At 39.6% G+C, this 25,434-nt stretch overlaps 1 protein-coding gene across 4 annotated transcripts in view; it reads right to left on the bottom strand.

Moving 5' to 3' along the window:
- LOC120525127 overlaps positions 1-25,434 on the bottom strand; it is a 124,336-nt gene that overhangs the window by 26,299 nt on the left and 72,603 nt on the right. For all 4 annotated transcript variants that reach the window (XM_039747173.1, XM_039747191.1, XM_039747182.1 and 1 more), the window contains 7 exons: positions 23,546-23,572; positions 12,471-12,497; positions 9,579-9,605; positions 5,092-5,118; positions 4,092-4,118; positions 3,772-3,798; positions 2,366-2,863 (listed from right to left, as the gene is read on the bottom strand). In XM_039747173.1, the coding sequence (XP_039603107.1) occupies positions 2,366-2,863; positions 3,772-3,798; positions 4,092-4,118; positions 5,092-5,118; positions 9,579-9,605; positions 12,471-12,497; positions 23,546-23,572 (660 nt within the window). The remainder of the gene's footprint in view (positions 1-2,365; positions 2,864-3,771; positions 3,799-4,091; positions 4,119-5,091; positions 5,119-9,578; positions 9,606-12,470; positions 12,498-23,545; positions 23,573-25,434) is intronic.

Raw genomic sequence — 25,434 nt, 5'->3', positions numbered from 1 at the left:
GTAAACAAAAGCAGTAAATCTAGAGCAAAATAAACAGGAAATTAAATCAGGTGAACAACTCCAATAATGTTTCATTTGATGAATTCTAGTCTAGTCTGATGTGTTCTCAGTTGGGAGAAGTGCAGTGAGCTTTAGGGTGAAGGGAGCTGATGAGCAGTCTCACAGACATCTTGCTGGCAAAACATATGTTCCATTTCATGTGGGACCAGGATCAGGATCAGGACTGGCAGGATGATGTCCTTGATGTAGGTAGTCCTGATTGATTTCCCCTTCTTTTGAAACTAAACACATTGTGTCAAATGAAGTAAACAAGCAGCATGTATAGAAAGATTAGGACAGGGCTGGCTTAATTTCTCTGTCCTCATCCACCTTGACAGATCTAGGTGTCTGTGTCTATTTACATGTTTACTTCTTTCTCTTCATTAACTAGCATTTGGTCAGGTAGGGCAAACAAGCTGTCAGCTATCTTAACATTTGTTACACATTTGAGTATGCATGTATATGCATGAGCTTACATGTGCCTTTGTGCGTGCATAAATGTATATTTTGCGATTTAATGTATTTTGAGGAAAATAAAACTGTGGGATGTACATTTTTTTTTTTAGAAAAATATGTTTAAACCAGGGATGCCTCATAGTGGCCTGAGTTGATGTATTCGGCAGGACTTCCTGGCTGTCTGCTTGGCAGGGACCTGCACATCAAATGTATTGTAGTAACCATGACCCAGATATTAGCTCGACTTGATACAATTGTTGCTTGATTGTTACAGCAGTGAGATGGGGAAAAACCTGCTAAAAGAGGTAGAAGCCCCTCAGGGAGTAGAGTACTTATAGGCATCACTCATTAACAAACTTGGCTGGATTCTAATGATGAAGAAAGACTGCGGAGATGAACAACCAATTGTTATTCTCAGAGACAAGTGGAGTGTTGCTTAGCAGGTAAAGAAAAGGACGACCTCCTTAGATTGACTAGTGATGGGTTAAACACCAAGGTATGTACAGTTGCTGGGTTTGACAAACCGAGCAATGAGCCATTTTTTTGTCCTTTGTTGTTACCTCGCTAACAGTAAAAGCAGCACATATTGTTTTTCATAAATTTGTATTCCCAGTAAAGATAGTGACGATACGCCGAGGGGCCAGATGTGACCGCAAAAGTCTACACCAGTTTTGCCGGAGGGCAGACATGTGACTGACTGTGGAAAACCCTGGAAGTTGCACATATAGGATATTGACCCAGAATAGTTTCTCCTGTAACCAAACAGTGAAGAAGACAAACTTTGGGGGCATTCAGTGAGTAGATGCCTCACGCAGTTCCTTCCTAGTGATAGAGGACGAGATACATGTCTGGAACTCTGGGTCCAACCTCTGAGTTCCTAGGAATAAGCATATATGGAAAACAACATGTGGCACTTTTACTAAGGGCAGAGTATACAGTAGGAGCCAGGTGGATAACTTTGTTTCTTGATGTAATGAGAATTGTCTGGATCTGAACATCAGCAAAGCTAACAACCATATTTATTTAAATTTCCCTCAGGATCAATAAAGTATCTACCTTATAGGTTTACAGCTTCAAGAGCTACACATTGAACAAAACTGAGACGACTCGGACCAGAAAATAAGACATCCCTAATAATTGATGAGATGAACAATGTTGTCTACATTATGAAAATAAAGTAATTATCAGATTTTATACACATTTTTCACATGAGAAATTGGTATTCTAGGAATGCTTGATTAGAGTTTTGTTCACACATGACTTTGACCAAATTTTCAAGTAGGGTAGCCTGCATGTGTGAAACAAGCTAGGGGTGTCTTGGAAATGTCTGCTTCTAGTTAAAATGCCATATTTATTTGGGAAGGTTCTTTATAGATTTTAACACGTCACAAAGTTGGTTAATTTTAAAAAAATCTAATAAATCCAATGTTCAGTAACAACACGATATACAGATCATTAGTGTTACCACTTCGAAGATGGTAGGAAGCTACTACAGTACAAGAAAAAAATAGTTTTATAAAATATTTCCTCTGTATATGTCCTTAGCCTGGGCCATACTGAAAACATTCTGAAGCATATGATTTCCCATAAATTTGTAGCTGATCTTATAATAAAAGTTGGCACTCTCTTGGAAAACCAGCCTTTCAGGTATCTCATATTTGTCCCTGAGTATATGCTAATTAATTATTCAAACATGCATCGTTTGTACCAATTTTACCCAGACTGCAGTTGAAGGTAACCATGGATCACTCCAACTAAATTTAGTATAAAACATCCTTGAAAGGATACCAATTCACTGAAGGGCACTCTCATGCACTCACACAGCCTCATACTGGGCCAATGTAAAGCCACCAATTAACCTAATACATACCTTTTTGGCATACGGGCTGCATTATAAGGGGGCCTTTGTCATGTATTCCTGGGCTGAACACAGGGTATAATTTTTCAGAGAACTGCTCTTTAAATCTGTGAATGATGACACGTTCCTCTACATCAACAAATGAAAGTTCACCCTTGTCAAAGTTCAGATACACTGCGATTTTTTTGGGTTTTTTCCCAAGATCAGTAACGGAGCTTGAAAAGGCTTGGAACTTCTTCCCTTTAAACAGCTTGATATACCAGTAGCCTTCTTTACAAGAGTCAGGAATTGATGAAACGGATTCTGAAGTCACCCCAACAGCCCAGCTGCTTTTCTCCCCAACTTCGAGTATCCAGCAGTGCTTCCCACTTGTCAACATCTTGGCCAAAGCACAGGGCCACTCCGCTCTTCCACCAGGACACTTTACATTTTCCTGGAAGGATATCCTTTTGTTGTCTTCTGATACATGAAGATCGCCATGTGTTGTTCTTGGATCCACCTCCTCTATATCTGCTCACATAATAAATGAAATAAGGCCAACCATAGAAAAATAGAGAACAAAATAAGATTAAAGGGTAAGTTTGATATTTATCAAGTCACAGTTATTTTTTCACGTAGATGGCATATATGTATTTGCCATACAAAACTGTGCTCCAAAGTCCAGCATTTTCTATAAATTAAAAAAAATATCTTGCCTGCACTGACATTTTACATCTGAGTTTAATGGGGCATGGGAATAGTTAAAAAACAAAAGTCTTAAAACTTAACAAATACGTCTATTTGTCAAGCCAAGACAGTTGTCAAGTATTGATCAGCATCTTGTAATTACACACACAAGTGATTGGAAAATATATCCTTACCTCGAGAAAAAATTGCACCAGGAATATGCGTTAAAGCAATTATTTCCAGATCCATTTGTTGTCGCAAACATGCTTAGGAAACACAGCAGACACGTTTTCTTTAATCGAAACTCAAAGAGGACTTATTCAATAAGTTTTAGGATTTTATTTTCTGGTGGAGATTCATGCTCCATTACCTCCATTGTAAAGAACCGTGTTTGAAGAATATTTTTCTTTTTTTTAGTTTCTAGAAAATGCTAGACTTTGAAGCAAAATTTCATGTTTCAAATTAACATATGCCATCTTTGTGAAGAAATACGTTTCACTTAAAATATACTGAGCTTGTCCTTTAACCTAAACAGTTTTATATTGTTCCCCTCTGTAAATGCAATTTCTACAAGACAGAGGAAACATCAGAAAGTCTGCTACATGACAATTGCAGACTGTAAATAAACTCTACTTGGGTCAACTGGAAAACAAAAATAAATGGAAGTGAAAAGGTTTGGGGGGCTCATGTAGGACTAGCAGGTGAGTGATTGCAAACACTGTAACTAGAAACAAAAAAAGAGAGAAACTTACCCTGGGAAGTAAGCATTTCATTCCACTCTAGAACAAAAACCAAATAATTACAAATGTGCAAGTTTAACACACATAACATACTTAACTCTTAATTCAAGAGCCTATACTTTCAGCACCGGGGCTATAAGATGGGGTTCTTGTCCATCCCAAGGCCTACTCTTGTTGCTAATCTACAATTTCTAGTTAACTTAACGCACATCTTGGGGATGTAAGAGGATATGAGGCTAATCAGTTTCATCCAAGGTGTGAAAATTGCAAGAAACTTAGTAGATCAATAACAAACCAGTAGATATCACAACTGTAAATATAACACAATATACCTGTTTCAAGAACGAACCCCTCAGGATCTGGTTTAAAAAAAAAGCCTAGTTTAGACAGGGTAAAATCATTTTCTGGTTATTTAATCTATCACATAACACCCACAACTAAAGAAAATGGTGTTAAGAAAAATGAAAGGTTAGCTGGAAACCCTGTTTTGTTCTGTGCTGACTACAAAAAAACATTAAAGGACAGTGACCGACAGAGGCCTTCGTGCCAAGGAGGAGTAGAATCTAGTATCTAATGATACAACCTAAGCTGATGAGAGTTGTGCATCATGTTTCAGCCAGGTTTACCCCTCTTCCTGCAGTTCAAATCTGTGTTTGATATGTTTCTTGTTAATTTTACAATTCTTTTGTTTACATTAATATTCTTCATTTTCATTTAGTCAATGTATCAATGCCTTGGTTATGTGCCATGTGTTTTGTGAGTGGAGCCCCAAGAGGTGGAGCCACCTGTCAATCACCACAAGGAAATGGCCTTAACCCTATAAATCTGGAGGGTCTCCCATTGCTTTTTAGGTGATTTCATTTTGCCTTTTTGGAGTTTACCTTTGTTCACAGAAAAATTTTGTCAAGAGTAAACGTTTTATTTTATAAAGATTCTTCAAGACCCTTTATTAATAGTCGGGGTTATGAGGGTGATCCCTGCCTAGTGGGCAATTACAGAAGTATTTATGGGACTCCGTGTTCATAACAGTGTGCTACAGACTAGGCTGGAGTGTTAGCATCAAAACAGCCTTACTTCGTCCCAGAGACTGAGCAGAGGTGCAGTCACTCTGGGTAATGGAAATGATTATTTAGAGAAGAACAGCATTTTATAGATTCAGGGCTTGTTGTGCAGTAATAAAATGTTTTATAGTAGATGTGTTATAGGGACAGGGAGCATAGAAAATATTCACATATAATTAATCAGTGTCTCAAAATACCGTGAGACATAAAATACTATTCTTAAAGACACATGGTTGAATATGCCCAGTGTAGAGAAATAATTAAATCTTACTCCATCTCCTGAGGATTTCTTCAACTTCTGTAAGGTAAAGATGAGACTGGTTAGTGAAAAGGCATCTACATAAGTCAAGTATGGTACCCAAAGACAGTGGAAGATGAGGGATACAAATAAAATGACACCTTTTCATAAAACAACATTCTCAAACTCAGAATGGGGTGGTGGGGTCCAGAATTTATTCCTCCAGTAGTGGGCACAAGCCAGGAACCAGTCTTGAAATAGATGTCCAGTCCATTGCAGGATGCATTTACATACAGTAACCAACAAATAGAACTGCCAATCAACCTAACATTCATGGCTTTAAGTCAGGGGTCCTCAATCACAGTCCTGTAGGGCCACAGTGACTGCAGGTTTTTGTTCCAATCCAATTGCTTAAAAAGAATCATGTATTGCTTAAGTAACACTTCTGCTTCACTTTAGTTGTCTCGCTCGTTAAGATTTTGAACCCTTATTGCGTATTTTAGTCTTAAACAGATGTATTCTTGGTTTTTAATTGCTCCTAATTAGCAATAACATGCAAATGACAAAAGAGACCAGCATTTCTCCATTTAGCTTATTACTATTGACACCTGGGTCATAATTAATGGGTTAATCATGCACTATTAGGTTTAATTAAATACCTGGAAGGAAAGTGAAGAGAAAAAAGTGAGACTGAGAATTCCTCGTCCATTTTAGCCTTCAAATCATTTGGATGATATCCATAGAAAGGGGAAGAAAATCTACGATATGAGAATGACCTGACATTGCAGAGTTAAAGCACTAACAAGCCATGAAATTAAATTGTTGGCAAGAATTGCTTTCTAATTAACACTAGAATTACCAGAGCCTACGAAAAAACTCGTAGGTCCGTCCCACCTTAAATCGCTTCTTAAAACCGTTCTCACCTCTCCGCCAGTGTCTTTTGTTAATCTAAATGTGCTGATAAAAGAAAAGCTGCAAGTAGCCGGCTATTCCATCCCCCCACCGACTTAGAACGTGCACAAACTTCTCCCAGCTCATGCCTTGATTGATTATCTGGGAGTGAAGTGGAGTTTTAGAGTGAAAATAATAGATCATTATTTGTAATACACGCATTTCACGTGTGTTCCATTTCTACAATAATCTGTGTAAACACATTTTTAAAACAGAAACGTTTTTCATATTGTAGTAGTAAATGACAAAATGTAAGCATAAACTATATAATGTATGACGCCTGAAGTCCAAATATCAAACACTTTCAGAAAAGGTACAAATATAACAGAACAAGCATGCTTTTATTCAAAAATATAACTGCAGAAAAAAGCCACCTTAGCATGCCACATTAATTCATACGTACTACAGCTGCCACGGTAGTGTAATGGTATCAGCCGCTCACTAGTATTCAAAAGGTCATGAGTTCGATCCCACACGTTTCAGTTTTGAGAAGTAAACTGCTCTTATTCTTACTATTTTAGAATAAAAACATGCATTTGATTTCAGTGTGTAACAGCCGGTGTAATTTATGATACTTGTAAAGGTTAGGTTTTTTTTTTTATTCACTTTTCATTCTCTCAGTTGTGTTCAGGATCCTTCCCTACCCACCCCCCATCTGAGAATGCTGTTTTCACATAAAGCGTACTTGTGACTGCATTCTCGTACCAATGCTTGCGAACTGAAGTGCCTGCGTGCACTTTTCGTGGCATTACACGTCTGTTTTTTTGAGCATGCCCGTGTCGCTCAAACACAGGAACATATGTTGGTGTACAAGTTTAACAAAACAAGTGCACCTTTATTCTACACTATAAATGAAGAATAAATAAAGCAAGTTACAGTAGGCGGTTGATACGACAGCTTGCGTGGTGCAATGCTAAGAACTGCTGATTTCCGATCCGTGCTATATAAAATCATCACACTCAAATATTAAAAATTCCCACACACCCTTCCTACATTCACGACATGTGTACTTGTTGCAGTGTTCACATCTCTCTGTGCTATGGTTCCTATTACACTGAATGAGCACCTGACATTGTACTTTCTTCCCTATATAAATAACTATCGAGTATAGCTCGTCTCCAAATAAATCACATTCGAGTATAGCGCGTCTCCAAATAAATCACATCTGAGTTATAGTGTGTCTTTAGGTGAAAACAGCATTCTCAGATTTGGGTGGGGGGATCGTGAACGCGACTGAGAGAAAGGAACTGAATTAAAAAAAATTTACATTTATCATGCATTTACACTGGCTCTTACAGACTGACTGAAATCAAATGTATGTTTTTATTCTAAAATAGTACAGTACATGCAATATTATTTGAAAACGAACAGCGTCAGATCAGGTTTGAATACACGCTGACGCTGTTACAGAAGGCATCAGCTTATTCAGTTTAGCAGTTTCAACGCACAGTACATGCAATATTATTTGAAAACGAACAGTGTCAGATCGGGCACATATTCAAACCCGATCTGACACTGTTCATTTTCAAATAATATTGCATTAGTGCGATGATGTTTTTACATACATTGTCTCTTTCATTCATCTTGCGGTTTGTAATCAGTGACTGCGTGTTTTTTTCCCCGATCTTGCCAGTTCGCACATCTTGCTGTATGGTGGTGTTTCTTTTGTACTTCAGGGCATGCAGAGGACAGAATAGTACAGAGCAGTAAGTTCAGCGCTATATGCAATCAGACAGACAGACAGACAGAGAAGGCACTAGATATATAAATAAACAGGGAAGGCACTGTATAATAGATATATAAAAAACAGCTAAGGGGATAGATATATAGATAGGTAGGAAGGAAAGGCACTATATGATAGGCAGACAGGGAAGCTCCTATATAATAATAAATTTATTGTTATTACTATATAGATAGAGAGGGAGTTCAGGCAGGCAGAACGGCAAAGGTTAAAAATAAATAAATTTTCTCCCCAGCAGGGAATCAAACACAGATCTCTTGAAGTACAGCAAGTCTACGGCGCTCTAAGTGATGAAATTTTACCAGTACGCCACGGAAGCTGTTGTAAAATTCTTGAACGTTTTATGAAAGTGTTTATTTGCTCTTTGGCTGTCCGGCTTCACACATTTTATAGTTTATGTCTACATTTTGTAACATTTATTACTAAAATATGAAAAAGTTTCTGTTTTAACATTGTGTTTACACAGATCACTGTAGAAACGGAACACACATGAAATGCGTATGTTCCAAATAACAATCTATTATTTCCACTCTAAAACTCCACTTCACTCCCAGATAATCGAGGCATGAGCTCAGAGAAGTTTGAGCACGTTCTGAGTCGGTAGGGGGATGGAATAGCTGGCTGCTTGCAGTTTGTTTTTATCGGCACATTCACAAGACAAAGGAGGCTGGCGGAGAGGAGAGAACGGTTTTAAGAAGCGATTTAAGGTGGGACAGATCTACGAGTTTTTTCGTAGGCTCTGGTAATTCTAGTGTTAAGCAACTGGATGAGAACAAAAACCTGCAGCCACTGCGGCCCTCCAGGATTGGGATTGAGGACCCCTGCTTTAAGTTAAGGAAAATATTAGAATAACTGGGCAAAAAACACAAACATGAGGACAGTGTTTAAATGTAACACACAGCAACCAGACAGCATAATTGAACTGAAGGAGGTAGATCAGTAAGGAATCAAAGATTGTGACACAGTACCACCCAACACTCCATTTATCAGTTATAAACTTCTAAAATGTAGTCATCTAACTCAGAAGAATCAGAAATATTTCCAAACATTAACTTGAACAGCTTAAATGCCTGTTCATTTTGCTTAGTATTTTTGTGTTTGTATTTCCTCTACACATTGCAAAGATTTTCATCAACTTGCATTACAATACACGAGAAACGATCCCCTAGGCACTAATCCAATATGTCACATTTGCTCCCACAGTGCTATACACATGTTTTATAATAATAATAATTAATTATATTCATATAACTTTTCTCACAGCTCAGAGTTTTTACATTGACATAGGGGAACTGCATCAACCAAGAGGTGATGGCAGCCATTATTGCACCATTATGCTCACCACACATTAGCTATTATAGGTGGTGAAGCAGAGGGAGAGATAGCCAATCAGAGACAGAAGATGATTAGGGGGTCAGAATGGACAGGGCCATGATGGGCAAATTTTAGCCAGGACATTGGGATAAACCTTACTCTTTTTAAAAGATGCCCAAGGATCTCTGATGACAAGAGAGAGTTTGGCAGCTCATCTGATGGACAGCGTTATATTTATAGCAGCGTCCCCATCAATGCTCTGGGATCCACATACAGACCACAATGTAAGCCCCACCTGCTAGCATCACCAACAGTTCTTTCAGCAGAAGGTTTCCCTAGATGGTCTCCCATCCAAGTGCTGGCCTGGCCCAAATATGCTTAGCTAAAGTGGATGACCTATTGCATTTTTTTCCATACGTTTTGATTAGTTTGCATCTAAATCAAATACTCTTCAAATCTTTCATAACTACATCTGTGCTAACAATCATCAGATCAAGAACAAGAACACACTTACCATTCGGCCACTGGCGTAACAAAAAGACTGAAACAAAAAAAGAAAATCTGCTTAGACCACCATAATTTAGTTTTGAGATGATTTGCCTTGTGCACTTCTTACACTTGGTCAATACTTCAACAGGAGAGGAATTATTTATACATGTATTTCTCTTTATTATAAAAAAATATCTTGGGAGGGACACAAGACGTGATATTCTCGGAAGACACTTTGACGTCACGCGAGACAAGGCAGTGAGACAAAAGGACAGCTGCTGTACAGGCTTTTAAATGATTGACGTGCAGCGCAACAAGCAGAACACGCAGCTCACCAGCAGCAACACAGCAGCTGATCCGACCGCAACTCCTTAGCGTGCGTTCAGCCACCGCCTTCACAACACGAGCAGCGTTATACGTCCCACGAGGAAGAAATTTAACCATACCCGGGACCAGAAATAAAGGAAAAAGATTAGATGACAAACTAGATCATCGTAAACAATTCAAAAATATTGGCGCAGTACACATGCGCAGTAGGTCTTCTCGGAAGACACTTGGAAGTCCCGTGAGCATACTTGCACGACATGCCCTACTTATAAACAAATTCTTGGTGACACTTTAACGTCCCACGAGACAAAGAAGTGAGATAAAAGGACAGCTGTTGTACAGGCTTTAAAATGATCGACAAGCAGCGCGGCACTGGCAGCCAGGGGGGTGGCGGGTAACTCATTCATTACAGCTTTATTAGTGGCAAATATCAAGAAATAAAAAATGAATGAAATGAAAATAACAATCTCTTTATATTGTATATCTGGATAACCAAACCCAGGGGTTGGCGAGTGAAGTGGGCAGGGGCAGAACCCCCTAGTTTACTTAAAAATACAAAGTATATTAAAGGTCACATCATTGCAGAAACAAATGTCTATGCTATCACATGCTATACAGTACTGTCAAGTGTTCTTTCTACCTGGTAGACATAATCATGCACTGTTGACACAATTAATGGAGTTTAACCAAGGCTCATGTAGTGGGCCATCACAAAGCAGAATGGTATTTCCTTCAATTTACATAATGACCTGGATAGAAGGTTTCCTCGGTGCATTGGTATCAGTGATGATGAGAACACGCGGATAAACACAGGTGCAGATGTTGCTCTAGATAGCCCAGAAGTATGCAGGCACATTAAAATTGGGGCATCAGAAGTGTAGCTGTGACAGACTGAACGGTTGCAGTGGCACACAACATCAGGGTCCATGCAGATCACATCCAGTCATCTTCCTGAAGTAGGACTGGGATCACACCTTACCCTGGAATGACTGACACTCTTTGCCAATGCCAAACAAGCCTGCACTGGTGCCCTTGATGGAGTGACAGAAAAGATGAATAGTGGTCGGGCAGATTCTGCCAGGAAATGAGTAATGGTCACGAACATGACTGACAGAGACTTGATGAGTGGCTACATCTATCATGTAAAAGCCCACAACTGAGAGGGAGTATGCTAAGTGTCATGGTGTGGGTTCTTTGATGGTACAATGCTTGACACATCTGGTGTTCGTAAAGGGGAGATCAACCAGGACTACCTAAACCAAGGATATCATCCAGCCAGTCCCGATACTGTCCCTGCATGAAATGTGAGATACTTTCCTCCTAAAAAAACAATGTCTGTTCACACTTATCCTTGCAATTCAACTTGAGGGTCTTCTTCAAATTCCCTGGCCAGCAATCTCACTGCACCTTTCCCCAACTAAGAACATATCAGACTAGAATGGATAGTGTGTCTCTGCTGACCATCCACTGGCAATATATTTCAACCAATTGTACCTCAAAGTCAAAAGGGCATACAGTCACATACCACAGGAGGACATTTGCTACCTGTATGCTTGTTTGCATGGCTGACTGCATGACTTTATTGCAGCATTGAGGAGGTTACACCTGATTTGAATGGCAGAATATCCTTGTATGTGTGAGCAAGCTCTTAACACACCTAGATGATTCTTTTAGTCAAATCTCAGTTTAATGGTGTGACATCTTGACACCAACAGGGTAGGGTGTCCCTCTTTCACTTTCCAGTAGAAGAAAGGCTTCTGAATCTTTTCTCTTGGCATACCACCTGCAGGAATTGAAACGTTTTGAGGTACCACCAGTTTTTGAGTGTTACATTTTTAAGCACTGGAATCTTACTAGGCACAAGTAAAGGTGATATTCTCCCTCCCCAATAGATTGGACACTTTTTAATAAGGGATTAGAGATAATTTTTTTGTGTGTGGGTGTGTCTTTTAATTTTTATTATGTATGCAAATGCTTTTTTTTAATTAATTATTTTTTAAAATAGGAACTATGATATGGTTTGATATGCAATACAAATTAGAAAGCAGAAAATTTATAAACTTTTAAATTAAAACTTTACTTAAAATGTATACAGTTACAAAATACTTGAGATCAAAAGAAGGTTAAGAATACCTCACAAGTTACTGCACAGGATATGAGAATTGCTGCAGATGTGTGCCATAAATCACATTTGTGAATTCTCTAGCAACTGGTGAGCCAGTGTTCTGTTACAAACAGAATCTTTTAGGCAGAGATTCCAGGAAGCTGACACAAAATGATACAACATGAGGTGAGTGTTCACACCAAAAACTCATTAGCCCATTCCACAGACTGAGCAGTGGTGCAGTTGCTGTAGCTAATTGAAATGCTTGTTTAGAGCAGAACAACATACCGTAGTTTTGACCAAAGGGCTTTCAGAGCTTCTTGTACGTTGATGAAATGGTATATAGTAGAGGTGGTACAGGGACAGGAAGCGTGGGAAAGCTCAGACATAACTCATCAGTGTCACTAAGCATTGTGAGACATAAAACACTCTTCTTAAACACAGAAAACTTTAAATTCACACTGTAAGAAAAGCATAAACTCTTACTGAATTTTCCCAGGATTTTTTTAACATCTGCAAGGTAAACAAAAATAGCAGTGGTTAGTGAGAAAAAGCATTAGCACGTCTATGATAGTACCTAAAGGAGGACAAACCCCAATAATAGAATTAAAATGTCCTTTGTCTACATTAAACAACAGGATATGGGGGCAGTAACCTAATATATGTGGCTTTAGCATAAAGAATAATAATAATAATAATAATAATTCTTTACATGTATATAGTGCATCCAACTGGATCATGTGACGGCAGCCAATTTTACGCCATTATGCTCACCACACATTAGCTATTAGGTCATGAATTGGTGAGAAAGATAGCCAATTAGAGTTAGGGGCCAGAATGACTAGGGTGAAGTGAGCAGTTTAGCCAGGATATTGGCATACACCCTGCTATTTATGAGGAATGCCCAGGGATCTACAATGACCACAGAGAGTCAGGACCTTGGTTTAAAGGGGAACTGAACTCGAGGAGCTGGAGTGGAACTTGAGATTGGGCCACCATGACACCCTACTCCCTTTTAATTACTAACAAATTTATAAATATAGCCATCTCACTCAGAAGAATCCTGGAAATTTTCAAACATTATTGTGAACACTTTACATGTGTATTCATTTTGCTTCACATTCTTTATTCCGCATGTATGGATGTTCTGTTCACATTTCAGAAGTTTGGTTAACTTGCATTAAAATTGAAATAATCCTCTTATATTTAGTAATTATAACAATGTCTGCTGAAAATGTCAAACTGACTATTGCTTGGAACAAGTACAAGGAAACAGTTCTTTATTCAGTTTAACTGTACTTAGAAGAGCATTTACACCCTCAATCTTTGATAAAGAATTCTGAATCGTTCTAAAATTCTAAAAGTTCTTATTTTCTTGCTATAAACTTAAAAACCCTTTAGTGTTATTACCTGACTTAAGAAAATCTACAAGTCCCACAAACATAATAAAATAAACTACAAAGTGATGCAGTTAGAACAGAAATTCATCAGACACCCAATTAGTACGTATGGTAAGAGCATGAATACACTTATCACTCTGAGGCTGAAGTAGTAAAGAGACTGAAATGAAAAGAAATTGGCTTAGAACTTCTTATTTTACTTTTGAGATACTTCGCCTCACACACATATCACACCTGGTCAATAGTTTTATTTATAGGATTTATTTATAAATGTAATTTTACTTAAAAATACAAAGTATAGCCAAGGTCTCTTAGAGTTAAATCTTACAGTTAAATATGATTTTAATTTTTTGATTAAATGGAATGACTTACTCTATATTTAAAACAGTACTGTATGTTAAAGTACCAATGCGGGGGAAGCCTGTCTAGATTTAATATTTTGTAATAATCAGGATACAACTAAGGATGTACAGGTGATTGAACCACTAGGGTCAAGTGACCATAATATAATACAGTTCTCAATGTTATGATAGAGTGTGGATCAAAAGGCCAAAACTGTTAAGTTTAACTTTGGTAGGACAAAATTTGAGCAGATGTAGCAAAGTCTAAAAAGAATAACCTGGGATAGGCCTTTAAGTGCAGAGACAGTTGAGGGCAGTGGAACAGGATTAAAAAGGTTTTACGTGTAATACGGGACATAAATTTGGAATAAATAGGAAATAAAAAAAAACTTTGCAGTGGGCTAATAAAGACTTAAAAAGCTGTAAAGGAAAAAACAGTTGTAAAAGGCATAAGGCTCTTCTTCATCTTTCGGCTGCTCTTGTTAGGGGTTGCCACAGCAGATCATCTTCTTCCATATCTTTCTGTCCTCTGCATCATGTTCTGTTACACCCATCACCTGCATGTCCTCTCTCATCACATCCATAAACCTTCTCTTAGGCCTTCCTCTTTTCCTCTTCCCTGGCAGCTCTATCCTTAGCATCCTTCTCCCAATATACCCAGCATCTCTCCTCTGCACATGTCCAAACCAACGCAATCTCGCCTCTCTGACTTTATCTCCCAGCCGCTCAACTTGAGCTGACCCTCTAATGTACTCATTTCTAATCCTATCCATCCTCGTCACACCCAGTGCAAATCTTAGCATCTTTAACTCTGGTACCTCCAGCTCTGTCTCCTGCTTTCTGGACAGTGCCACCGTCTATAACTCATATAATATAGCTGGTCTCACTACTGTCCTGTAGACCTTCCCTTTCACTCTTGCTGATACCTGTTTGTCACAAATTACTCCTGACAGTCTTCTCCACCCATTCCACCCTGCCTGTACTCTCTTTTTCACCTCTCTTCCACAATCCCCATTACTCTGTACTGTTGATCCCAAGTATTTAAACTCATTCACCTTCGCCAACTCTACTCCCTGCATCCTCACCATTCCACTGACCTCCCTCTCATTTACAAACATGTATTCTGCCTTGTTCCTACTGACCTTCATTCCTCTCCTCTCTAGAGCATATCTCCACCTCTCCAGGGTCTCCTCAACCTGCTCCCTACTATTGCTACAGATCACAATGTCATCAGCAAACATCATAGTCCACGGAGACTCCTGTCTAATCTCGTCTGTCAACCTGTCCATCACCATTGCAAATAAAAAAGGGCTCAGAGCTGATCCCTGATGTAATCCCACCTCCACGTTAAATGCATCCGTTGCTCCTACCACAGACCTCACCACTGTCACACTTCCCTTGTACATATCCTGTACAACTCTTACATACTTATCTGCCACTCCTGACTTCCTCATACAATACTATAGCTCCTCTGGAGGCACCTGTCATATGCTTTCTCCAGGTCCACAAAGACGCAATGCAACTCCTTCTGGCCTTCTCTAAACTTCTCCATCAACATCCTCAGAGCAAACATTGCATCTGTGGTGCTCTTTCTTGGCATGAAACCATACTGCTGCTCACTAATCATCACCTTACTTCTTAACCTAGCTTCCACTACTGTTTCCCATAAGTTCATGCTGTGGCTCATTAATTTTATTACCCTGTAGTTACTGCAGTCCTGCACATCCCCCTTATTCTTAAATATCATCACCAGTACACTTCTTCTCCACTCCTCAGGCATCCTCTCACTTTCCAAGATTCCATTAAACAATCTGGTTAAAAACTCCACTGCCATCTCTCCTAAACACCTCCATGCTTCCATAGGTATGTCATCTGGACCAACGGCCTTTCCATTTTTCATCCTCTTCATAGCTGTCCTTACTTCCTCCTTGCTAATCCGTTGCACTTCCTGATTCACTATCTCCACATCATCCAACCTCTTCTCTCTCTCTCGTTCTCATCATTCATCAGCCTCTCAAAGTACTCAACACACTCTCCTCGCTTGTGAATATGTTTCCATCTTTATCCTTTATCACCCTAACCTGCTGCACATCTTTCCCAGCTCTGTCCCTCTGTCTAGCCAATGGGTACAGGTCCTTTTCTCCCTCCTTAGTGTCCAACCTCTCATACAACTCATCATACGCTTTTTCGTTAGCCTTCACCACCTCTCTCTTCACCTTGTGACTTATCTCCTTGTACTTGTGTCTACTTTCTGCATCTCTCCGACTATCCCACTTCTTCTTTGCCATCCTCTTCCTCTGTATGCTCTCCTGTATTTCCTCATTCCACCACCAGGTTTCCTTTTCCTCCTTCCTCTTTCCAGATGTCACGCCAAGCACCCTTCTTGCTGTCAACCTTACTACATCTGGTGTAGTTTCCCAGCTGTCTGGTAACTCTTCACTGCCACCCACTGCCTGTCTCACCTCCTCCCTAAACTCAACCTTGCAGTCTTCCCTTTTCAACTTCCACCATTTGATCCTTGGCTCTGCCCTCACACTCTTCCTCTTCTTGTTCTCCAACGTCATTCTACAGACCATCATCCTATGCTGCTTAACTACACTTTTCCCTGCCACCACTTTGCAGTCTTCAATCTCCTTCAGATCAAGTCTTCTGCATAGGTTGTAATCTACCTGTGTGCATCTTCCTCCACTCTTGTATGTAACCCTATGTTCCTCCCTCTTCTTAAAATACGTATTTATCACAGCCATGACCATCCTTTTGGCAAAATCCACTATCCTCTGACCTTCTTTATTCCTCTCCTTGACACCACAGGGGATGCACAAACCAGTGTGTTTCTTCGTACTGGTTCCAAGCCCAGATAAATGAGGAGGGTTACATCAGGAAGGGCATCCGGTGTAAAATTCTGCCAAATCAATATGCGGAAAACAATATAAGGCATAAGACTAATGACTCCAAATTGAATTGTAGGGTGTATGAGAATATGAGGGCAACCATTAAGAAGGATATTAAGGAGGCTAAAAGACAGTTAAAAGGGAATATAGCAGATAAAGTGAAAGATAACCCAAAGAGATACTTTCAGTATTTTAGTAGTAAAAGAACAGTCAAGGAGGAGGTGAAGTGCATCAGGAATAATAAAGGAGAGTTAAAAAATACAGACAGTGAAATAGCGGATGCTCTAAACCCACATTTTTCTGAGGTCTACACAAGTGAGGAAATAGATAACCTCCCAGTGGTAAATGGGACTACTAAGGAGGTACTGAGGGATTTAGAAAGTGTAGACAGAGAAGTACCACTCAGATTAAATGGCTAAAATCAAACAAATCACCAGGACTAGATAATACTTATCCTAGAGTGTGCTTAAGTTAGAGAATACATATATAAACCCTTGATGCTTATTCTTAGGAAGTCACTGTGCACTGGAGAAATTCTGAAGGAAATAGCAAATATTATATGATTATAAATATAGGGTGATTGGCTAGATCCAAGTAACTTTCGGCCAGTAAGCTTAACGTGAATCACACGTAAATTAATGGAAGGAATTATTAAGGATAAGACTGAGCAACACATGGCAAGAAAAGGAGTTTTACTGAAAAGTCAGCATAGGTTCAGATGAGGGAGGTCATGTTTTAATAACATGCTGAAATTCTATGAGGAAGCAATAAAGATCAGAGTGGTGCATATGATATTATTCATCTTGACTTTCAAAAAGCATTTGATAAGATCCTATATGAGAAATTGGGCATCAAAGTAAAAGTGGTCAGAGACCGGGGTGTAGTGTGAAAGTTCTGCCTCCAGAAATTACCCTTTATCTGCTGCAGTCAGGTGTTATGTGAGCATCCCCTTGGCTTGATCAAGCCACTTGGGTCCTCTACAATGAGGATCCTGCGAGCCAGGTCATCCTTGTTAGTTAGCTAGTTAGTGCCATAACTAATGCTCTCTCACAATGCAGGTAATGTACCTCAGTTGGGACTCCATCAGCAACCTCTCATTCAATTCAAAGTCAAACCAGCAGTACCCAAGGATTCTCCAAAGAAAAACAGTACCAAAGGAGTCCAGTCTTTGGCTCAGGTCACTGGATAGCGTCCATGTCTTGCAACCAAATAGCAAGACAGGAAGCACCAGGACTTAAAGACATGGACTTTCATCCTTTTGCATACACACACCCCTTTCCAGTGACCTCATGCCCCGCTCCCCCATGCTCTCCCAATCCATCTACTGGCTTCATAGGAAGAGTAACCAGAGACACGAATGTAACTGCCTAGGTAAGTAAACCTCTCAATGTGGTTGACACTCTCTCTGCAAACAGACATAGTACTGATGGCAATGCCCAAGATGTCATTAAATCACTGCCCATTCTGACCATAAGGAAACTGGACATATCTGAGTAGCATCTTAATTACACCATCTCATACAGATGGCATGACATGGCTCAGGAATAACTGCTAGATTCTAGACCATTCAGCCAATTCCTGCTGAAAAGCGCCTGTCACCAAGTACCCTATGGTTGTTAAAACCTATAAGAGAACATGAATCTTGCTATTTCTGTTAGATGGTGACTGTAACATAGGCTCCAATTCAGCACACAACTCCAAGAGAACAGCTCTAGGAATTCTAAATCGGCTTATAAGCCAGTCATTGTCACAACACAAAAAATCACTGTGCTACTACATATTTTGATAGCCAAAACAGACATGTACACAATAAAGCATTTGACATTAAGTGTATGCATTAGGCGTTATTACAGCTGTATTAAAGGAACATGTCAGTTAACTGTGATATAACTTTGGAAATATGATTGAAGAGTCATTGAAAATTGCAATAAAAAGATAGTCATCTTCTCAAAGCAGGACTGCAGTCAAGTAATTGTCTCGAAATACTGCTACACAGTCATTGTCACTTCCACACAAGTCTACAGTGGGCACCAATGAAATGACAATTAAATGAACTGACTGGAAGGCAGAATAATGGTCTACCGCTTTTAGTGATGAAAGGAGATTCTGCCAGGAAATGACAAATGGTCATGTGCCTGACTGACAGAGACTTGGTGAGTGACAACATGCATTGTCTAAATGCATGCAACAGACAATGCTTTATTATGTGTGGTGTTTTTGAAGGTAAAATGAACCATAACTAAATACATCAGAGACATCATCCAGCTGGTCCTGATCCAGACCCAGTGTGAAATGGGAGATATGTTTTGCAAGCAAGACAATGACCATTCACACGAGTCCATGCAATTCAACTTGACACTGTTTATCAACCGATCTGGGCAGCAAGTTCACTGCACCTCTCCCTGATGGAGCACATATGGGACTACGGTGTACAGTGTGTCTCTGGTTCCGAGTCACTAACGATATATTTCAAACTAGCCGACGGCCACCGTAGCATATGGCGGTGTAAGAATAGGAACGGAAAATGGTGAGAAAGGAATTCAGAAATCAAGAAGAAAGAAATACTTCTTGAAAGACGCAGTTGTGAACAGGTGTTTTGCTGGAGATGACAGCTGATGAGTCAAAAGATCTAACCCTAGAAAAAGCCACGTATAACTGACCGTGGCTGAAGACTGGTTGTTGTAGATTAACGGAAATCTTTGCAAACGTAATGCAAGGAGGGATGTTGGGGTCATGTTTGAAGTAAATGACAATGGTAGCATGGAGAATCTCGGAAAGAGCTTGAATTTCAGCTTCACTACCATAAACTCTAGATGTTGCTTTGTATTGATAATACTTATGACTTGTTGTGATAACTCAGCAGGAAAAACGTCTCCAAATCTGTCCCAATGTGATGCAACGAAATCTACTGTCCTATGTCGTAGTGAGAATGCATTGCCTTCGTCAACCGTTTGTGTCAAGAAATAACCCACTGATAGGAACAGGCAGTTGCCGAATCCCGGAATAGAGATGACGTTGTACAAAAACCCGTCGACAGAGAAGATACTGTCGTTCATTTTATAACAAAGCCTTAGGAAACAACTGTTGCAGTATAACGAAAATAGCAAGGAGTGAAACCAATGCCAATGGTCGAAAGAGTACCTTCCTGTAGCAGGCAACGGAAAAGACTCCCAGGCGCACACATGGCCGAAGTGAAAGGTCACGCAGTCAAGCTAGATATAGGGCGGTGACGTGACACCAATGGGGTTATGAGAGAGGAGCGGGGAATGCGGTAGTCTGAAGGTGGAATAGGAATCGAGAAAAGCGGTGTGGGGGTGTATGGGAGGCCGCAGGCAGTGTGGGGATGGGTTTGGAAGAGGAGGAATAGGAATCGAGAAATGTCGTGTGGGCTGCGTGTGGGGGGCCGGTTTTGAAAATGAAGCAGGACGAACCAGAAGAGAAATATATATTAGAGACACTTGTGCCTCCAGGTTGAAAGGGCTGGAACTAATATTCTAGACGAGGATATCTGTCACATATATGCTCTTTTGTATGGCTGACTGTAGGCCTTGATTGTAGTTTTGTGGGGCTCACACCTGATATTAATGGAACAATGTGGAAGCATATCATGCTCAATGTATTGAATAAAATAAGTTTTTTAACCTTTTATTTGTGAGCATGTTCTTTACACAGACAGATGATTCTCCTAGATAAATCTTACTTTCATGGTGTGACACCGTAACACCAACATGGGGTTCCTTATCACTCTCTATAAGAAGCAGAGGTTATAAACTTTTTCTCTTATTGTATGTTTCATAGTACCAACATTTTTTCAATGTTAAACTGTTAAGTACTAAAGTCTTACTTGGCACAAGTAATGGTGATATTTCTTCAACACCCTATCCTCAGTATTGCAATTGGGAATTCTAATAAGGTAAAAGCTATTTTTTTATGTAGAACAAGTGCTTTTTTAACATTTTTATTTTAAAGTAACAGGATGAGTGTAGTTTCATACAGAATACAAATTGAAAGATGTAAAGGTCCAAATTTTTAATGTACAAAAATTACAGTTACAAATAATTTAAGATCAAAACAACATTAACATAACTCACAGGTTTCTGCACAGGATGCCAGAATCGCTGCAGACGTGAGCCATAAGGCACAGAATCTTTTGAAAAGTGATTCCAGAAATGGACCCAAAATGATAAAACATTAAGAAGTATGCTAGAGACGGGGCTGGAGTGTTAACATCTAAACAGCTTTAGCTTATGGTGCTATAGACTGAGCAGTGGTGTAGTCACTCTGGTTAATGGAAATGCTTGTTTAGAGCAGAACCACATACTGTAGATTTGACCAGAGGGCTTTCAGGGCTTCTTGTGCATAGGGACAGGAACCATGGGAAAGTTCAGATGTAATTCATCAGTGTCTCAAAGCATTTTGAAACATAAAACACTTCTTAAAAACACACACCTTTACATACACAGTGTAAGGAAGCATAAAATCTTACTGAATCTCCAAAGAATTTCTTTAACATCTGCAAGGTAGGGGATAGCACTGATTAGGGAGAAGACACATCGTGTATGATGTATGTGTATGATGGTACCCAAAGAGAGGACAAAACACAGTGATAGAAATTGAATGACCCTTGTCTACATCAAACATTCTCAAGACTCAGACCAGGACAACAGGTAGTCAGAGTTCATCCCAGCACTAGTGAGCGCAATGCATGAACCAGTCCTGGATGGGGGTGGAGGGATGTGTAATTGTGTGGGGTTATAATCTACTGCAGTCACATTCATGTACACACAACACCAATTTAGAAACTGAAATTAATCTCAAAGAATTTGTTTTCAAGTGTATTACTAGTTGTGTGTTCACCTGGGTGGGATGCAGTACTAAATAGTAGCATTATTATTAGATGTTTACAGTTTTCATTTGTTTATGTTGCTCACTTATGCAGTTGTTTTATTGTTTTCATCACTTGTATGTTTAAGCTTGTATTTTTTTTGCAATTTGTTTCTGTTTTTTTCATGGGCAACATGGTAGCGCAGCGGTAGCACTGCTGCCTAGCAGTAAGGAGACTAGGGATCACATCCCTGGTCCTCCCTGCATGGAGTTTACACTTTCTCCCAGTGTCTATGCGGGTTTCCTTCAGGTGTTCTGGTTTTACCTCCAAAGACTTGCAGGGTTAGGTAGATTATTGATACTAAATTGGCCCTTCTGTGTGTTGGGTGTGTGTATGTGTGCTCACCCTGTGATGGACTGCCACTCAGTCCAGGGGTTGTTCCTGCCTTGCGCCCTGTGTTGGCTGGGATAGTTCAGGACTAAGCAGGTTAGAAAGTGACTAACTGTCTGAAATGTTTCTTTCATTTTAATAATATAGCTTTGCCCAGAAAGCCATAGCTAGCCAATAAAGTTCTGAGACTGAATCATGTATTACTTTAATTTATTAGAAACACAGTAACATTAACAGTCAGCGGGTTTTTGTGGCCCATGCAATGAACTGAACAGTTTTAGTTTTGAGATTATTTGGCTCTGTAAATGTACTTTAGTGACTTCTTCACATCACCTACACTAACAGCCACAGTGGCTGGCACCCAAACTTGAACGTTATAGCACAGTTGCTACCTACTGTATATCTTACTTCAGCTTCACTGAACTTTCTTCCTGCTCACGCATCACCCCACATATCATATTGTGTCTTTTCCTTCTTCATTCGTCCATCCACCCTATTGGTCAGTGCCACTGTTTCTATGTCCCTCCAATCACCTCTGCTGGCAGCCTTCATTTGCATTAACCAGAAATCCTAAAAAGCCAAGTGGCTCTGTGCCTGTCCTGGCTTCATCTCAGTGCTGAGCCAAAAAAGGACGTGTTGTGTTAATATAGCCTACTTGGAACAGTATTGCTAGTTACATACATTGAATCTACATATAAAAAAGAAATGTTAGCTAATTTTCCTTTTCCATAACATCATCAAATTTCAATCAGATCATTTGAAGCATTTTTTAGATTTTGGAATATTTAGTTTTCCAATTGTAGGGGTTGTTTTAATTCCCTAAATATTGACATACTATATATCGAAATGCCCTTTCTTACCAGATACCTCTTGCCAAATATTAACTTTTTAACTAAAAGGGAAATAGTGTTTTGTTGATGAGTGAGTGAATCAATTTTCCATCCATCCATCCCGCTATATCCTAACTACAGGGTCACGGGGGTCTGTAGGAACCAATCCTAACCAACGCAGGGCGCAAGGCAAGAAGCAAACCCCAGGCAGGGCACCAGCCCACCACAGGGCATACACACACACACACACTAGGGACAATTTATAATCGCCAATGCACCTAACCTTGAAGTCATTCGACTGTGGGAGGAAAGCAGAGTACCCGGAGGAAACTCACACAGACACAGGGAGTAGATGCAAACTCCACACATGGAGGACCTGGGAAGCGAACCCGGGTCTCCTAACTGCGAGGCAGCAGCGCTGCCCACTGCGCCACCATGCCGCAATTTTCCATTTTGTATATATAGATTTTTGTATTTATTTGCTCTTCAAATTCCAGGAGTTTGAATTAACTTGCATTACAGTTAAATAGCCCTGAAATCTTTGGAAATCATAATAATGTATACCAAAAATTATCAAATCACTTTTTGCTTGCAGTAAGTTTAAAGGAACAGTTCCTCATTCTATATACTCCTGCTTAGAAGGGCAGTTCCATTCTTGATCTTCATTAAATAACTCTGAATTATTCTAAAGCTCTGGTTTCTAAAGATTAAAAACAAAGGTCTCATTTTCCAAACATCATTTTAAAAACCCGTCAGTGTTATAACCTAAGTCAAGGAAATCCACAAGTCTCAGAAATATAATGAAATAAACTATGAAATGATGCAGTTGAATAGAAAGTCAGACACCCAGTTAGTACTTATAGCATGATGAGAAGAACACTTACCAAATGGCAGCTGAAGTAGTAAAGAAGCTGAAATGAAAAGAAAACTTGCTAAGAACACCTTATGTTATTTTTGAGACAACTTACCTCATGCACTTATCATACCTGGTCAATAGTTTGACAAGAGAGATATTATTTAGTAATGTATTTTTACTTAAAAATACAAAGTTTGGTGACAGTCACACCACATGCTGTCCAACACTCTGTCAAGTGTTCTTCATACCTGGTAGACTAAATCATGCACTGTTGGCACAATTAATGGAGTCTGAGTGGGTCTCATATAGTGGGCCATCACAAACAGGATGGTGTTTCCATTAAATTGCAGAATGAACTGGATGAAAGGTGTCCTCAGTGCATTGGTGTTGGTGGCCATGAATGGTGGACTGAATGGCTACAGTGGCGAGCATCAGCAGTGTCCACACAAACCATATTCATTCATTTTCCTGAAGCAGGACTGGCGTCATGCATTTGGTTGAAACTACTGCTACTTACTCATTGTCATCACTACATAAGCCTAAAATGGTGCCTAGAATAGACCGTCTGGAAAGAGGAATGATGGTCTGTCGTCTTTAGTGATGAAATTTAGATTGTGCCAAGAAATGACTAATGGTCATGTACATGTCTGATGGAGACTTGTAAGTGGCTACGTAGATTATGTAAATGCCTACAAAATACAGGGACCAAACCAAGCATCATGGTGTGGGGTGCTGACAACAAACAATAACTTTGTATAATGTTAATGTTTTGCCCCCCCCCTCCCCCCAGGTGGAATTGAAGAGTTGCATAGTGTGGGGGAGGAACAATCTCCTCAGTCTGTCAGTGGAGCAGGTGCAATGAGGTGCAATGCTTGCTGCGTCTGGCATTTGTGAAGGGGAAATCAACCAGGACTACCTAGATCAGGGACATCATCCAGCCAGTCTTGATCATGATCCTGTTCCCATATGAAACTGGATATATGTTCTGCCAGCAAGACAACATCTATGAGACTGCTCATCAACTCCCTTGGCCCACAAGCTCACTGCAATTCTTCCAACTGAGAACACATCAGGCATGGTGTGCAACCACCAGTAATATATTTCAAACAGTTGTATCTCAAGGTGAAAATGGCATGTACTCACATTCCCAGAAGGACATTTGTCACCTGTATGCTCATTTGCATGGCTGACTGCAGGTCTTTATTAAGGCATGGGAAGGTTATACCCAATATGTGGAAAGATATTGCACTCAGTGTATTGTGTAAACAAAGTCGTTTCACCTTGCATGTTTGAGCATTCTCTCATTCTTCTACTCATATCTCAGTTTCAGGGTGTGACAATTTAGCACTAACAGGGTGTCTTTCTGTCACTTTCCATTAGAAGTCTAAACTTTTTCTCTTGGAGTACCACCTGTGGGAATTAAAATGTCTTAAGGCACCACCAGTTTTCCAGTCATAAACTGTTAAGTACTGAAATCTTACTAGGCATGACTAAAGGTGATATTTCTTTAACCTCCAACCCCAAGTATTGCATTTGGGGATTTTTATAAGGGATTAAAGACCATTTTTTGTAGGGGTGAGTGTCTTAATTTTTATGTATGCCAAATGCTTGGTTAAATAATTACTTTCAAGGTAAGAACATTAATGTGATTTGATAGGGAATACAAATAATATTGCCTAAAATGTACATTTTTTATATGGTATAGGAACAGGAAACATGGGAACTCATCAGTGTGTGAAAGTATTGTGAAACATACAACATTCTTCAACCATAACCTAATTTATTTGGAATTCAAAACTTTCACATATCCATAGGGTGACCCTACAAAGACCTAAGGCAGAAGGTGGCATGGCTCTACCTGACTTTCAATTTTATTACTGGGCAGCAAATATACAAGCTATAAAAACCTGGACATGG

Source organism: Polypterus senegalus, chromosome 1 (assembly GCF_016835505.1).
Source record: "Polypterus senegalus isolate Bchr_013 chromosome 1, ASM1683550v1, whole genome shotgun sequence".
Taxonomy (NCBI): Eukaryota; Metazoa; Chordata; class Cladistia; order Polypteriformes; family Polypteridae; genus Polypterus; species Polypterus senegalus.
Note: the sequence above shows the minus strand (reverse complement) of the source record. Positions and strands in the feature narration are given on the sequence as shown.